At 35.6% G+C, this 15,593-nt stretch overlaps 1 protein-coding gene across 1 annotated transcript in view; it reads left to right on the top strand.

The window, feature by feature from the left end:
• A2m (alpha-2-macroglobulin) overlaps positions 1-12,242 on the top strand; it is a 52,021-nt gene extending 39,779 nt beyond the window's left edge. The window contains exons 23-36 of the mRNA XM_047549521.1: positions 2,085-2,168; positions 2,444-2,620; positions 2,917-3,004; positions 3,795-3,951; positions 4,234-4,308; positions 4,977-5,157; positions 7,178-7,401; positions 8,161-8,379; positions 8,533-8,660; positions 9,495-9,585; positions 10,212-10,280; positions 11,180-11,282; positions 11,729-11,770; positions 12,109-12,242. Coding sequence (XP_047405477.1) covers positions 2,085-2,168; positions 2,444-2,620; positions 2,917-3,004; positions 3,795-3,951; positions 4,234-4,308; positions 4,977-5,157; positions 7,178-7,401; positions 8,161-8,379; positions 8,533-8,660; positions 9,495-9,585; positions 10,212-10,280; positions 11,180-11,282; positions 11,729-11,770; positions 12,109-12,125 — 1,655 coding nt within the window. The 3' untranslated portion in view covers positions 12,126-12,242. The remainder of the gene's footprint in view (positions 1-2,084; positions 2,169-2,443; positions 2,621-2,916; positions 3,005-3,794; positions 3,952-4,233; positions 4,309-4,976; positions 5,158-7,177; positions 7,402-8,160; positions 8,380-8,532; positions 8,661-9,494; positions 9,586-10,211; positions 10,281-11,179; positions 11,283-11,728; positions 11,771-12,108) is intronic.
• The last annotated feature ends 3,351 nt before the right edge of the window (positions 12,243-15,593 follow it).

The following is a 15,593-nucleotide window of genomic DNA, read 5'->3' as shown; positions in this document are numbered from 1 at the left end:
AGTTTGTTAGATTTTTGAGGAATGTTACATCTATGTTCATAAAAGATATTAGCTTTTAATTTTCTTTTCTGGTAATGTTTCTGTCTGGCATGGGTAGTGCTGCCTCATAAAAAGCTTTTGGAACAGGAACACATAGGTGCCACAAAGATCCATATGCTTGCACCATGAGCTCTGTCTCTTCTATTTCTGCCTGACTCATATGGTCCAGTTGTGATATTATCCCCTGGATTCCTAGTGAGGTGAGGCTAGAGTGGGTTCCTGGGAAGCATCTTGAATGCTAAGGGAACCGGATAACTGCCTCTGGTTGTTTTCCTCCTGTAGAAACCACGAACCCAAGGAAAACTTCTCCACTAGAATTGTACCTACATAGGTGTGAGAGATGATGTCGTTAAAGTGAGACCGTTCTTCTTACCCTTCTAATTTGGTTTTCATTCAACTCTGTGGACCACACAGTTTTCTCAGACTTGTTTCCAAGTGTCAGGAGTTTCAAAAAGATGTTCTTGTCTCCAAATATCTGCTAGTTCAACTTTCTGTGGAAAAGGTGGAACCATCTGACTGTAGTCTTAGTTTTAATGGAACTAAAGAGATCCCATCTTTGTTATCTAAATACATTTATACTTCCAACAATGTGCATCCACTACCATCCATAATGTATACTCATCATCATTAATTGCCATATTTTTACAAAAAATTATATTAAAATTTTGTTGTGGCTTTAATTTATATTTCCCTAGTCACAAGTGAATATGAGTTTGTTTTTGCAAATTTATAAATTGCCTTCATATCATTTGACCATTTGCTTTGAGTATTTTATCTTTTTTTTTTTTTTTTTGGCCTTAGTTGTATACACTGTTTTTTTCTGTAGTTGTTTTTGAATATATTGCATTTATTTTCTCTTATGTGGTTATTTTCTAATGTTGCTTTGGTATCTTATTTCTTACATAAGCCTTAATGTTAATTTTGGTAGTAAAAGAAGATATACCACATTTCTCTAATTGTCTCATGTATTTCACCAAGATTAAAATGTCATTTGATTATGTTCATCACTAGCAAATATTTTATTTTAAAGAGTCAAAATATTGCCCCCCTCTTGGTTATTTTTCTTTTCAGTTTGCTTATGGTATTTGTTATCTTACAAAAGTTTTAATATTAGCCTCATGATTCAGGATGCAATATGAAAGTAAATACTACACTTCTCTCATTTTCATCTTCACATAAGTCACCAAGATTTAAACGGAAGTAAATATATGTCCATTGGTAGTAATTATTTTATTTTCAAGGGTTCAAATGCTATATTCATCTACATCTCTTCACACCCATTTTATAGGTCTTCATAAAAATACTATATTATGGTGAAATTGACTGAAGAAAGAATGTAACATCATTGTAGAAATCAGGGGCTGTGGGGGAATTTTTCTTTATATATAAATTTTTCTTTATATATATATATATATATATAAATTTGGGGGGGGGCATTTTTTTTCCTCATACAATTCATTATTGAGTAAGGAGAGTGAAGGTAGACAAAAAAAAAAAATAGATCTTGTTGTCATAGCCATGGGATGAATGCAACTGAACCACAACATTACTAGGGTCTTATCAATCTGTTATCTTCTTTTGAAATGAAACTCTACATACAGGGGAAAAAATGTGTTCAGGGGTGAAATTTGGAAAATCTTAGAATCCCAACAGCCATGTATTAGATGATAAATAAAACTGTTCTATGAAAAGAAGAACTCTCTCTTCTTCTCCTCACATTCATGCTTTCTCTCTCCTACTCACTTTTTTTCTCTCTCCTCCTTGCTTTTCTCTCTCTCTCTCTCTCTCTCTCTCTCTCTCTCTCTCTCTCTCTCTCTCTCTCTCTTTTTTTCCTCTCATTTTCTCTCTTATCCTGCAGGGAGACATTCTGTTTGTTTAATAAACCCTCCTATGTGAAAAAAAAAAAGAAAAAAAAAGAAAAGAAGACCAATTTTTCAGGAGTAATTTAAGAGTAAATCATACTCTTAACTTAGGGATTATAGAGCTCTTCAGAAATATACATTGCAGAAATAGTTTTCCTATGACTGATTTGTCTCTTTCCTTAGGTGCTGAGGTATCTGAACAATTATCCTTGAAGCTGCCACCAAATGTAGTAGAGGAATCTGCCCGAGCCTCTGTCTCAGTCTTGGGTGAGTTTCCAGTCCCTAGTGAATTTGGGTATTAATAGCTTCTACTATATTTCTTTTCCATAAATATTTTATTCAAATTAATGGATATAATTTTAATTTTTCTTCTTTCTCTCTTTGAGCTTTTTTATTGCTTCCAATCACTCTTCTATCCATGGAAGATATCTTCTTAAAAATCCTAATTATTTTCAAGCTCAGCTAATTACACTCTTCTTTTTAATACCTAAGATAGATTATAATCTCTAAACTTTATGACTTCCCTCTCTTCCATTTCATAGGAGATATAATGGGATCTGCAATGCAAAACACACAGAATCTCCTCCAGATGCCTTATGGTTGTGGAGAACAGAACATGGTTCTCTTTGCTCCTAACATCTATGTTCTGGATTATCTAAATGAAACACAGCAGCTGACCCCAGAGATCAAGTCCAAGGCCATTGGCTATCTCAACACTGGTGAGTTACTCAGTGAATGAGTGGAAAGTTGATATTATTTTAATTTATTTCCCAGTAGGCTTAAATTACTTATCAATACTTTTAAACATCAGTTTATCCTACCCTGATAGCTACTACGGTATGAATACCATGATGGTTAATTTCATGAAAACTATCCAATCTCCAATAAAATGTTTAGTACTCAGAACCTTCTTAAAGTATGACAGAAAATTTTAGGGAAAGGCACAAAAGATAATATCTCTGGCCTCCACATACACATTCATCTTTCATGTTGTTTCGTTGACCTTCCATTCCAGGTTACCAAAGACAGTTAAACTACAAGCATCACGATGGCTCCTATAGCACCTTTGGGGAGAAACATGGCAGGAACCAGGGCAACACCTGGTAAGTGAAGGACAATTTTTTAAGCTCTCATTTCTGTGCCATATTTTTTCACATTTTCCCACATTTATATTTGTAGGAACCCTATTAAGATATGTATTATTAGACCTATAGTAGATTAGACTAGATAAATACACCACAATTAGCAAGGTAGCAAGCAGAAAATCTGATATTCAAATACAAGTGTGTTAGACTTGTTCCCCAAATGCACCCTGTTGATAATAAACCAAGTGTTTTTTTCTAAATTGGCTCCCATAACCATGAGTTTTTAAATGACATGGTCGGTGAATATATCATATTACTTCCAGATAAACCATGTTAACAGCTTATTTTGTTTTTTTAGTTTATGCTTATCTTGACTGAGAAAATTTTCATTAAAAAGAGGAAAGAATTAAGGAGACTGTGATAGGAAACATTATCCTTTAAATCCCTCAGGAAAAACAAATTAGAAGTTATTACATAAAAGAGTTGATTACAGAAGATTCTTTTAGCTATAGAAGGAAATCTCTGAAAAAAAAAAGTGAGATTTAAAAGCCTTCCTCCTGAAATAACTAAGAAAAATAAGTAAATTAGAAATACTTAGACTTCTGGTGGCAAAGGGAGTCAGCAAGAAAATATTAGACCTACAGATTTATCAAGGAGACTAAAGGTGTAGGAGCTCTACGTACATACAAATTCCTGTTAGGTGACTCTTCTATGTAGAGTCGTCTATGTAGGCTCTTCTATGTATGAAGCCCATTGCTGGTAAAATTATGCTAACAATACAACATTGTCATCACTTGCTCACCCACAGGCTCACAGCCTTTGTACTGAAGACTTTTGCCCAAGCTCGAAAATATATCTTCATTGACGAAACACACATTACCCAGGCCCTCCTCTGGCTCTCCCAGAAGCAGAAGGAAAATGGCTGCTTCAGGAGCTCTGGGTCACTGCTCAACAATGCCATAAAGGTGAGTCATTCCAGGGCTAGTTTTGATGTGTCTATTAGGATATCTATAAGGGTAAAGAAAGGAAGTGGCAATGTAGAAATTCCTGACAAAAGGCATCCAAGGAAAATAAAACCTGGATAACACCAAGGAAGAGGGAATGGAACTTAGAATTGTGATACTTTGCCCCATTGGGGATGGATATGAATAAGGATAAATTTTGTGACACAGCCCAATAGAACGAGCTGGTCAACAGCATTCTGAAAAGCTGAATTACTCAAGTCTTTTCCTTTTCCATATTCACAGGGAGGAGTAGAAGATGAAGTCACCCTCTCTGCCTACATCACCATAGCCCTTCTGGAGATTCCACTCCCACTCACTGTAGGTACCACCTCATCTCCCCGTTAAAAGGTAGTTCTGCATGCAACAAATCTACTTACCTGCTCTCTGAAACACTAACATACCAAAACCTGTCAGCTTTCCTTCTAAGCAGCATCAATAATTTCGAGATCAATAGAGAATTTGGCCAATCTATTAAGACAGACTTATACTTTCCCAGTGATGACTCTGGGCTATATCCCCTTTTAAGATTCTTTAGGGGAGAATTCCAAATATATGGTCTATGCTTCTGCCTTTTATAAATAAGGATAGCACTCGGCCACAGTGGCACATGCCTATAATTCCAGCTACCTAGAAGTGGAGGGAGGAGGATCATTAAGTTTCCGGACAGGGTGGGCAACTTAGCAAGACCCTGTCTCAAAACAAAACCATTTTTTAAGTCCTGGGGCTGTAGCTCAGTGGTTGAACACCCTTGAGTTCAATCCTCAGTGCCACAAAAATGTGTATGTGTATGTGTATGTGTATGTGTGTGTGTATGAGAATAGCAGATCAAAAACACTATTCTCTCAAAATCCATTAGAATGAGGAACAGATGAACAAATGTATTCAAAAAACTTCTTCATCTCCTGTTTATAAACTGTGTGTTAAACCTGGGAATGCTAGTACCCATGTTCATATAGCTTAATTCCCTTTTTGTTCTCCTAACATAGCATCCTGTTGTCCGCAATGCCTTGTTTTGCCTGGAGTCAGCCTGGAAGTCAGCAAAGGAAGGAGCCCATGGCAGCCATGTCTACACCAAGGCACTGTTGGCCTATGCATTTGCCCTGGCAGGTAACCAGGACAAGAGGAAAGAAATACTGAAGTCACTTGATGAGGAAGCTGTAAAAGAAGGTGAGAGCACACCTAAGATCTTTCTCTCATCCCACATTCTCTGTATCAAAAATTACATTACAAAACTTCTCTACTCCTACCTCTTTGATCCCTTCTTTTATCTACACACTCTCTTTCTCTTTCTCTTTCTCTCTCTCTCTCTATATATACATACATATATCTATATATGGTAAGATACTTTGTAGTATATACATATATATATTTATACACACACACACACACACACACATATATATATAGTAAGACATTTCAGAATCTTTATATACACACATATATATTATATATTACATATATATATAGTCCGCAACATATAAGATATAAGATATCTTAATAAAATCAGACATCGAAATATAAGAGATGATAAGTTTAGTAGTGAGAAGTTTAGCCTCTGAAGACTAGCTCCAAAGCATCTTACCTGTGGTCATGGGCAAGTCAGGAACTTGTCTGTTTCAGTTCTTTCATCAGTAGAATGGGGCTTATCTCATAAGGTTGTTGTAGTAAATGTATTAATATGTGGAAAACATTAGTAGAGTATATGGCCTAGCAAATGCTATAAAAGTGCTTGTTATTATTATTAAGATATCAGTTCCTAATATATACCCAACCCTTACACAATGTATCATATCATCTTAAACATAAGGAAAAATTCATGGAAGAACTCCATGAACAAATTCTGATGTTGTAATCTCATTTCACTGTACCAATAATGTTGACCAATCTATTCATATTCATAAAATTCTTCTACATACACTGAGCTCTATATGAGGTGTTAAAGAAATAGAAAATAAAATGCAGATGTTAAATGTTAAAATGTTAAAATGGCCAATAAAATGTGTTCTACCTTTGTCTTTCGACAATGTGCTTTAATATTTGGGAAATGTTTCACATATACCAAAAAAAGCATAAAGAATAATTAGAAACACCCATGTAACTCCCTCCAAGTGTAAGAAATAGAGTGTTACCAATGCAGGAAAAAAATCCCGTTACCACTTCCACTTCCAGAGGTTGTCATTATCCTGAATTTGTCATTATAATTTTCATGGATTTCTTTATATTTTTGTTCCATATGTATTCCTTAAGTAATATTATAATTTTCACATTTCATATATTTTCACCTTTAGACATGCAGTATTATATTTAAATATAATATATTATATTTGTTCATCTCTCACTTTTTTAAGTTCAACATTACATTAGTGAGAGTCTTCATACATGTTTCTGTAATTTTAGTTCATGACTTTTCACTGATGCACAATAAATTACAATATATAATCAGATTATAATTTATATGTTTCTCTTAATGAATCCTTTGTTAACTTTTGCTATTACAAACAGTGCTACAGTGAATACTCAGGTACTTATCTTATTGTGCATGTGTTTCCCAAAGTTGTACTCTGAGAAACTAATGACTAATCATAGACTAAACACACCTTCTTCCTTTCTCAATATTTCCAAATTGTGCTGAAGAAGCAGTTGACATCCCACAGCAATGAACTTCAGTTCCCATTGTTCCCATTACACTTCATACCCATGTGGTATTTCATGCAGTTGCTCAACTATTAGTATTTTAAGGATTAATGTGAGGTTTTCTTTCTTTTTCAACCTAATGAGTGTGAACTGTATTGTTTCATGTGATCTGTGATACTCACGAGAAACCTCTAAAGACAGGTCTGACAAAAAAACTTGACATATTCTAGATATGGTCTAAACAACATCAGAAATAGGAAATAGCTACAACCAGTGAGAGACCTTCCTCTGCCATCTCTTTCCCCCATCATCCCAACTGTACCAACTACCTGAAAGTACAGATGGCAAAAGGTTCTGACTCTGGCAACATTAGCTGCCTTAACTGGGTTGAAACACACCAAGTTCAGATTTCCATGAAGGGGAAAGCATCGCTAAGAGGTTTAAAACACCACAATCAGAATGTAACCCTCTCTTCAGCTCCAGTTTAGATACATTCGTCTTAAATTAAACATGAATATTTAGTCACTTATAAGTATCTTTTTCTCACACCCAGATAATACTATCCACTGGACACGGCCTCAGAAGCCCAGGGCACCACAGGGGCTTTTGTACCAACCCCAGGCTCCCTCTGCTGAGGTGGAGATGACGGCCTATGTGCTCCTCACTTACCTCACAGTCCAGCCAGCCCCGACCTCAGAGGACCTGACTACTGCAACTCACATTGTGAAGTGGATCACAAAGCAACAGAATTCCCATGGAGGTTTCTCCTCCACCCAGGTTGGTTACTTGCCAGAACTTTTTAATTAACGTTCAGTTAGAAAAAGACAAATACATGAGAAGAAATGAAGGTGAGAATAACTTGAAAGGTTGTCAGTATAAAGAGGGATAATTTTGTGTCAAAGACAGCTAAAAAGAAAATGCAAAGAATTCTGGCACCCTCTGCCTGCGTTTATTCACAAAACTCAGCCTCCCTAAAGCAATGGTGTGGCACCAGCAGAATGAGGAGGAAGACTCCTACCAACTCTTCTCCACAGTTCTAGGAGTCCCTTCCAAACTGTTCACAGGAACTCTAAATACTGTAATCTTGCCTTGAGAACCTCCATTCTCAGGTCCCCTGACACATTTCATGCTCCGCCATCCACCTCTTCATACACAAACATTCATTCATTAGAAGCATAAAGGACTGTTTCTGTTCATCCAGCTTCCTAAGCCTAACTGTATAATCATGTATCTAAACATGAAGGAAAGATCACATCTCAAAACAGGAAGTTAGACAGCTGGGTAGGGCTAGACTTGTTTTTTATAATATTCTCCTTACAAGAGCTACCAAGGGATCCCATAAGAACTACCTATCCCTTCCAAGGAGAGTGCCCTCAGTGACTTAAGGACCTCCCACTAGGCCTCATCTCTTAAAGGTTCCACCACCTCTCAATCTCACCACTCTGAGGACCAGACATTCAACACATGAACCCAAAAGGGACAAACCATTTCCAAACTATAACAATACCTAAGTGGGTTCTCCCACTCCTCTTTCAGGACACAGTGGTGACTCTCCACGCTTTGTCCAAATATGGAGCAGCTACTTTTACTAGGACTGGGAAAGCTGCACAGGTGACCATCCAGTCTTCAGGGACATTTTCCACAAAATTCCAAGTGGATAACAACAACCGCCTGTTACTACAGAAGGTCTCCTTACCAACAGTACCTGGGGAATACAGTGCAAGTGTAACGGGAGAAGGATGTGTCTACCTCCAGGTGAGACTCTCAGGGCAAAGGACAAGGGTCCACAGTTATCATTGAAAAATCCTAGCTCAGCAAACCATGAGGCAAATCAGAGAACTGAGGAAGATGAAAGGAATTTATTCTAAAGAAGAGAGAAAAACAAATTCTGTCTTTAATATTCCACAGACATCCTTGAAATACAATATTCTCCCAGAAAAGGAAGACTTCCCATTTGCTTTAGAGGTACAGACTGTGCCCCAAACTTGTGACGGACCCAAAGCCCACACCACCTTCCAGATCTCTATGAATGTCAGGTAAGATTTTTTGACTATATTACCTAATTCTAAGAGTAACAACCAGTCTTATTACTGGGACTCTTCATTAAGTTAAACAGTGTGACAGTAAATGTTCACACTGCATTTATTTTAAAAGTAGCGTATTCTTTTATATTTATTGGTGATGAAGTTTACATTATCCATCCCCTGCTCCCAGGACCTACTGTTGTCCAATGTTACTTAAAAGTTAATGCTTCCCCTCAATTAAAAAAAAAAAATCATCCCTTACCTGTGACTTGAATTCCTTCAATATAATAAAATCCTGTTATTCTTGATCTATTCAAGGCAAAGAGAGAATTCTTGAAAAGCTTGAAAAGAAGGAGTGACTTTTTAGTTAGAATTCTCACTGACAAATGAATCTCAAGTTATATACAATATAATCAATTTTGGGGGAATACATTTATATGCAGTAATATCCAAATAACTACATGTCTTACAAAAAAGTATCTATCCATAAGAATATTATAATTTGATTGGGGTACTACTCAGGAAAAGATTGAGATAAGTGTATTTTATCTGGCATAGATCTGAGGCCCCCAGTCCAAGCATCACCTGTGGAGCTTTCTTAAAACACAGATCCCTCAGAGTCCACACATTTGAAACTCTGATTTGACCAGTTCTGGAGTAGGGCTGGTCTCTGAGGCTGTAACGGGTTCTGTAAAAAGTCTTATGCACTGCCACTTTTCTAAACCACTGGCATGGGACATTTGGAAGGACTTATGTGTAATTTGTAGAGTATTTAATATGAACACTGGAAAAGGGAATATTTAATAACACAGAAAGCCCTAATCCCTTCCTTCCTTGGGCCCCTAGATACACTGGGAACCGTCCTGCCTCCAACATGGTGATTGCTGATGTGAAGATGGTTTCTGGCTTCATCCCCCTGAAGCCAACAGTGAAAATGGTAGGTTTATTATAACACCAGGTTGCCCTATTTTATTTATGTTTTATGTATCCCCACACTAAGAAAATAATGTTCTTTAAACAATATTAAATCAACCTCTAATCAAAGATTTATAGAATCTCCAGACTTAGAACTACAATTTGGCATGTTTGTATGAGATCCCACCATGTGCAGAGCATTCTGCTAGAAGCCATGAGAGCTAGGGTTAAAAAATATCATAGGTTCCTGCTTAGCTAGAGCTTAGAATCTTCATGCACATGAGCATGAACCAGTGGAAAAACATGAAAATGACTAAGTATTACAGAAGTTAAGAGAAGAAAAGTGATTGCTCTAAGTCAAATAAAACAAAAATTTAAAAATTTCCATCATAAAGAAACAGACTATGAAATATAAGTAATTCCCAAGTTTAGACTATTGAATTCCTTTCAAATAAATCAACTTTACCATGGACCATGTGCCATCATATTAAACTCTTCATCCAAATCATCTTTAATTTTTACTTTTTCTATATTACGTTTTTACTTACAAAAAGCTTTTGAAGGTATAGGGAATAAGAATTTTCTCCCCTCTGGAACTTTCAGGGGTTTCATCTATTTTTAACATTGTGGTCTTTTAATTTTCTTCAGCTTGAAAGATTTAGCCATGTGAACCGAACTGAAGTCAGCAACAATCATGTCTTGATTTACCTGGATCAGGTGAGAGCCCTGCCAATGTAGCTGAAAAAAATACAAATAAAAACCCTTCTAAGGAAGTTGTCTGGGAAGTAAGTTCATGAGTTCTGTAGACATCCCTTCTAAACTAGAAATTTGAGAATGCCAATGAATGTTTTTCCTCCCTTTTATTTAAATTTTCCTAGGATTATGAATAGAAGTAGCTTAATATTTGGATATGAATATATTTGGACCCTGTAAGCAAGGGATTTTCCACAAAATGTTTTCATTGTGTCCACAAGTCATTTTGAAGATACTGAATAATGTAAGGAAGTAACAATTGCAATTAGTCAATTATTATATCAGCATCCTCATCAACAATATAAAAGGGGGAAGCACTGTCAATATCAGCAAGACTTGGACAATAAAACAATAAAAACTGATAATGATAACCAGTCCACCAATAAACCAATGTGATTTTATAGATAGGTATGGCAGCATAGTTCATGCATGCCTACATTGATAGGAATTACACTTTGCAAAATCTGTGAAACTTAAACAAGCTGCAGTGACATGTCTTTTACGTAGCTCCTCAAGTCTACACAAGTATTTCCACAAAATGGAAAAGCAAAATTGTACCAAATCTCTGAATATTTAAAAAGGGACATAGCCAGTTAACCAGTAAAAAGTACATAGTATTTCCCTCATGAATAGTCATGTGCTGACACTGATGGGGTATAGAAGTTGTGTTCATTATTTAAGAAATGTTTGGCAAATTTTCCTTCTATTCTAAGGACTTTTGCACAATTTAAGGATCTTGTAGTATGCTGTTAGTTGATAAAAGGTTTTTTTTCCCTCAAAAACAGATGGATGCTTATTATTCATCTATTTGAAAAGAGAAGAAAACTCCCTGGAAGGTCATTTAACTCTCTTTTGCTTTCTAGGTGTCAAACAAGACATTGAGTTTGTCCTTCACAGTTCTGCAAGATATTCCAGTAAGAGATCTGAAACCAGCTATAGTGAAAGTCTATGATTACTATGAGACAGGTGAGTGCAAGCAACTTTCACGTAGAAATTAAAATTCTTCATCAGAAATGTAGGTTTGAAAAATGTATTGGGGTGACTTATTACATTAAATTCTCTTGCCACTTCATTTTTGTCTCCAAGTTTGATTCTCTACTTTTTGTCTTGGATACATAATGATAGAAACTACCTGTATTTTAAATATATCGAGTATTTTTAAAAATCAGCACTAGGATATTTAGTTCCTTTTGGTACGATAAACCAACAATAAGAGATTTAAGCAAGTATGTCATCTGAACTGTCTTTCTGGAGAGTGCAGCTAAATAAAACAGAATACAGTATTTGAAAGGACAATACAAGGCAGTAAGCAGTGCATCAAGTAAATGATGCTGATATTTCTGATACAATGTAGTTCTTCCCACAGAAAAGATTCCTTCACTGACTTCACATAATGATGTTTGTTTTTTCAGATGAGTTTGCAATTGCCGAGTACAGTGCTCCTTGCAGCAAAGGTAAATGAGTCACACTTCTTCGAACTGAAGTCAGAATTTCTCTGGTTTGTCTCCCAGATCTCTTCCTTCATAAAATTCTGGATAAATATTCTTCATAGGTATTATATTACTCACACTGTGTATTATTGCAGAAAAACACATGCATTTGAGAACAGCTAAGGACTCTGTGAAATCTCAGTTCAGAAGGCCGTTTATAGAATAATTATATGTAATAGATATCATTTTTTACTAATTGGGTTTCCTTAGGTACTATGCTGCTAAGATTTAAGTAAAAGGAATATTCTCTCTTCATGGAAATCCAAGTTTGTCTTAATTTTCTTTTCTTTCCACTATCACAGATCATGGAAATGCCTGAGAACTACAGGAACAAAAAGTGCCTTCCTAGTCTCTGTTCACAGGACTACACAGAAAAGAAATCATTTTTGCATCTTCAAAGATTTGATAAATAAACCTTTTTTCTTATCAATCTCTACTATTGTTTTCTCATTCATTCAATAATCATTTTCACATTTCTATGATTCCAAGTGGAAACCTGGGACAAAAATTAACAGCAATCAATGGCTGAGTGACTTCAGAATATGAAAATGTTAGTAATGTTAGTCTGAGTAAGCTTCATGGTAGGAAAAAGAAAAAAGTATTGGATTATATACTAGGAGAATGTACAATGAATTTGGTTCAGTAATGCCTGAAGAAAAAAACAAAGAGTGTATTTTTATGACAAAATAAAAGACTGACTTGACTACAGAAGACTTTTTTTACAATAAAGGGAAGTAAGTAAAATACAAAATTGGGTAGGTTATATCGGAAGGGAGCATAATAAATCAAATCCTGACCTGTTTGGGAGTTACATATCTTAAGTTAGACCAGACTCTAACTGGTCTAACAACTGATAAGAGTGATCAGTCTGTTAGCTCTGGGTCTAAGATTCAATAATGGACAACAGACTAAAAATGTTGAAGAGATCATACATGTAGAAGTAAGTTTTCTCAGAAGAGAGAATATCTATATAGATATATATATAGGTATATATATGGTTCAAAGTCAAATAGGAGTGTTATATTGGAGCTTCTTCTGGATCTTTGAGCCAGGATTAAAGCATAGATACAAAGTGTTCAGATACAAAGATTTTAGATACAGAAATCAAAGCTCCAAAATCCAAAACCTCATGGGTTTTTTGTTTTGTTTTAAGATGTCTTATTTCCTTTGCAATCAATATTAAAATCATCCATTATATGAAAGTGGAGGCAGAAATTTCCAGGAATTTGTATAGAAAGAGTGAAAAAGAAGGTTAAGACAGGACAATTGAGAGCATGAGGCTTTCTAGGGGCAGTCCTGGAATCCTAGCCTCATTTGGCATTAAACTGAAAACATTTAATTTGGCAGAAGGTGTGGGTAATACCTTAAGAATTTGAAAGAACTCTGAAGGTCAAACAACCCTTAGTTCTGTTTCCAGACTGGATCAAAATAAAAAAATAAAAGTTATCATATTCCACTGGTGATTTCTTTATGTAGCTTTATATAAATACTCAAGCAAATTGCAGTAGGTAGTAAGCCCCACACCCTCAATTCCTTATAATGAATATACTACACTACAGGGCAAAAGAGATTTTGCAGTTGGATCTTAAACAGGGAAACTGTCATGTATTATCCAAGAGTACCCAGTGTAATCACATGAGCCATTAGAAGACGGGTTCAGTAATTGGGATATCAGAGAGATTTGAAACACAAAAAATACTTGACATGTTGTTGTTGACTTAAGGATAAAAGAAAACAGTGACCTCAGTTCTTAATCCACAAGAAACTAAGTTCTACCAACAACCAAAGGGATTAAAAGGTACCTACAGGCAGCTAAAGGTTGGGAACCACGCCCAAGTAGACCCTAGTAAAATGAATACTCTACTAGATTCTAGTAAAGTGAATTCAGTCACATTGTGTCAAAACTCTTTATCTACATCATGTGTTGGATAAGTGCTTGCTGTTTTAAGCACCTAATATGTAGTAATATTTTATCAATAGAAAACTGACATACAAGTTGGCATAAGTACTTTGACCTTTAGAATCAAATCACAAATCTTGAGTTTGGTATTTCTTTTCTTTTATTGTTATTATTGCTGTTGCTTTATTTGCCTCTCAAGGTTCAATAATTCCTTACTCCTGCCCCTAGAATACAGGTGCACAGAACTGGATTACTGATCTATACACTGGATGCTTATTTACTTATTTCTAAAAAAATGTTTTAGAGAAAAAAAGCAAGATGGTGGAATAAAGGAGGTTATTTTTCAAACAGTTCTGTGGTGCTGGACCAGGAAAGTGAACAGCTTTTCTTTGTGGTCAGTAAGAAAAATAAATCTCACTGGGATTTAATACTGAACTCTCACAGAGTGGCCTAGAGACTCAGAAGGTTGGACAGAAAGAAAATAAGAAAAAAACCACCACTGGAAAAGAGTATGGCAATTCCTCAGAAAATTTGGAATAGAACCACCATTTGCCCCAGTTTTCCCACTCTTCAGCATATACCCAAAAGACTTAAAATCAGCATACATGGCCACATCAGTGTTTATAGCAGCTCAATTCACAACACCTAACCTAAGGAACCAACCTAGGTTAAGTGTTGAACTATCCTCTTCAACAGATGAATGGATAAAGAAAATGTGGTACATATACACAGTGGAATACTACTCAGCCATAAAGCAGAATGAAATTATGGCTTTTTCCAGTAAATGGATGGAACTGGAGACAATCATGCTAAGTGAAATAAGCCAATCTCAAAAAACCAAAGACTGAATGTTTGCTCCAATATGCAGATGTTAACTCACCAAAAGGTGTGGGGGGAGAAGGGGACATTCACTGTATTGGACAGGAGCAGAGTAAGGGGAAGAGGGGAGGATGGGACTGGGAAAGATACTAGAATGAATCTGACATAACTTTCCTATGTTAAAAAAGAATTCATGAGCAGTGTAACTCCACATCACATAAAACCACAAAAATGGGAAGTAATACTCCATGTATATATGTCAAAACACACTCTACTATCATGTATAACTGAAAAGAATTTTAAAAATCTTTAAAAATCAATAAATGTAATTCACCATACCTCAACAGACATAAAGACAAGAATCATAAATTATGTCAATAGATGCAGCATTTGACAAAATACAGCATCCATTCATATTCAAAACACTAGAAAAACTAACAATAGTAGGAACATACCTCAACATTGTAAATGTATATACACTAAACTCAAGGCCAAAATCATTCTAAATGGAGAAAAACTGAAAGTATTCTCTGTGAAAACTGAAATAAGACAGGGAAGCCCTTTTACCGCTTCTATTTAACATAGTCCTTGAAACTCCAGTCAGAGCAATTAGGCAGAAGAAACAAATTAAAGGGATATGAATAGGAAAAGAAGATGAGATGAGATGATTCTATATATGGAAGACCCAAAAAACTCCACCAGGAAACTTCTAGAACTCAAATGAATTCAGCAAAGTAGAAGGATATAAAATTAACACCCACAACTCAATTGTGTTCCTATACATCAGTGATGAATCAGCTGAAAGAGAACTTGGGAACCTAACTATCCCATTCACAATAGCTTAAAAAAAAACCTGGGTATCAGTCTAACAAAAGAGGTGAAAGATCTCTACAATGAAAACTACAGAACACTAAAGAAAGAAATTGAAGATGGGAAAGATTTCCCATGTTCATAGATAGGCAGAATATTGTCAAAATGGCCACAATACCAAAAGCACTACACAGGTTTAATGAAATTTCTATTAAAATTCCAATGATGTTCCTCATAGAAATAAAAAAAAGCAAACTT

The sequence above is a fragment of the Sciurus carolinensis genome, chromosome 4 (assembly GCF_902686445.1).
Source record: "Sciurus carolinensis chromosome 4, mSciCar1.2, whole genome shotgun sequence".
Classification (NCBI taxonomy): domain Eukaryota; kingdom Metazoa; phylum Chordata; class Mammalia; order Rodentia; family Sciuridae; genus Sciurus; species Sciurus carolinensis.
Note: the sequence above shows the minus strand (reverse complement) of the source record. Positions and strands in the feature narration are given on the sequence as shown.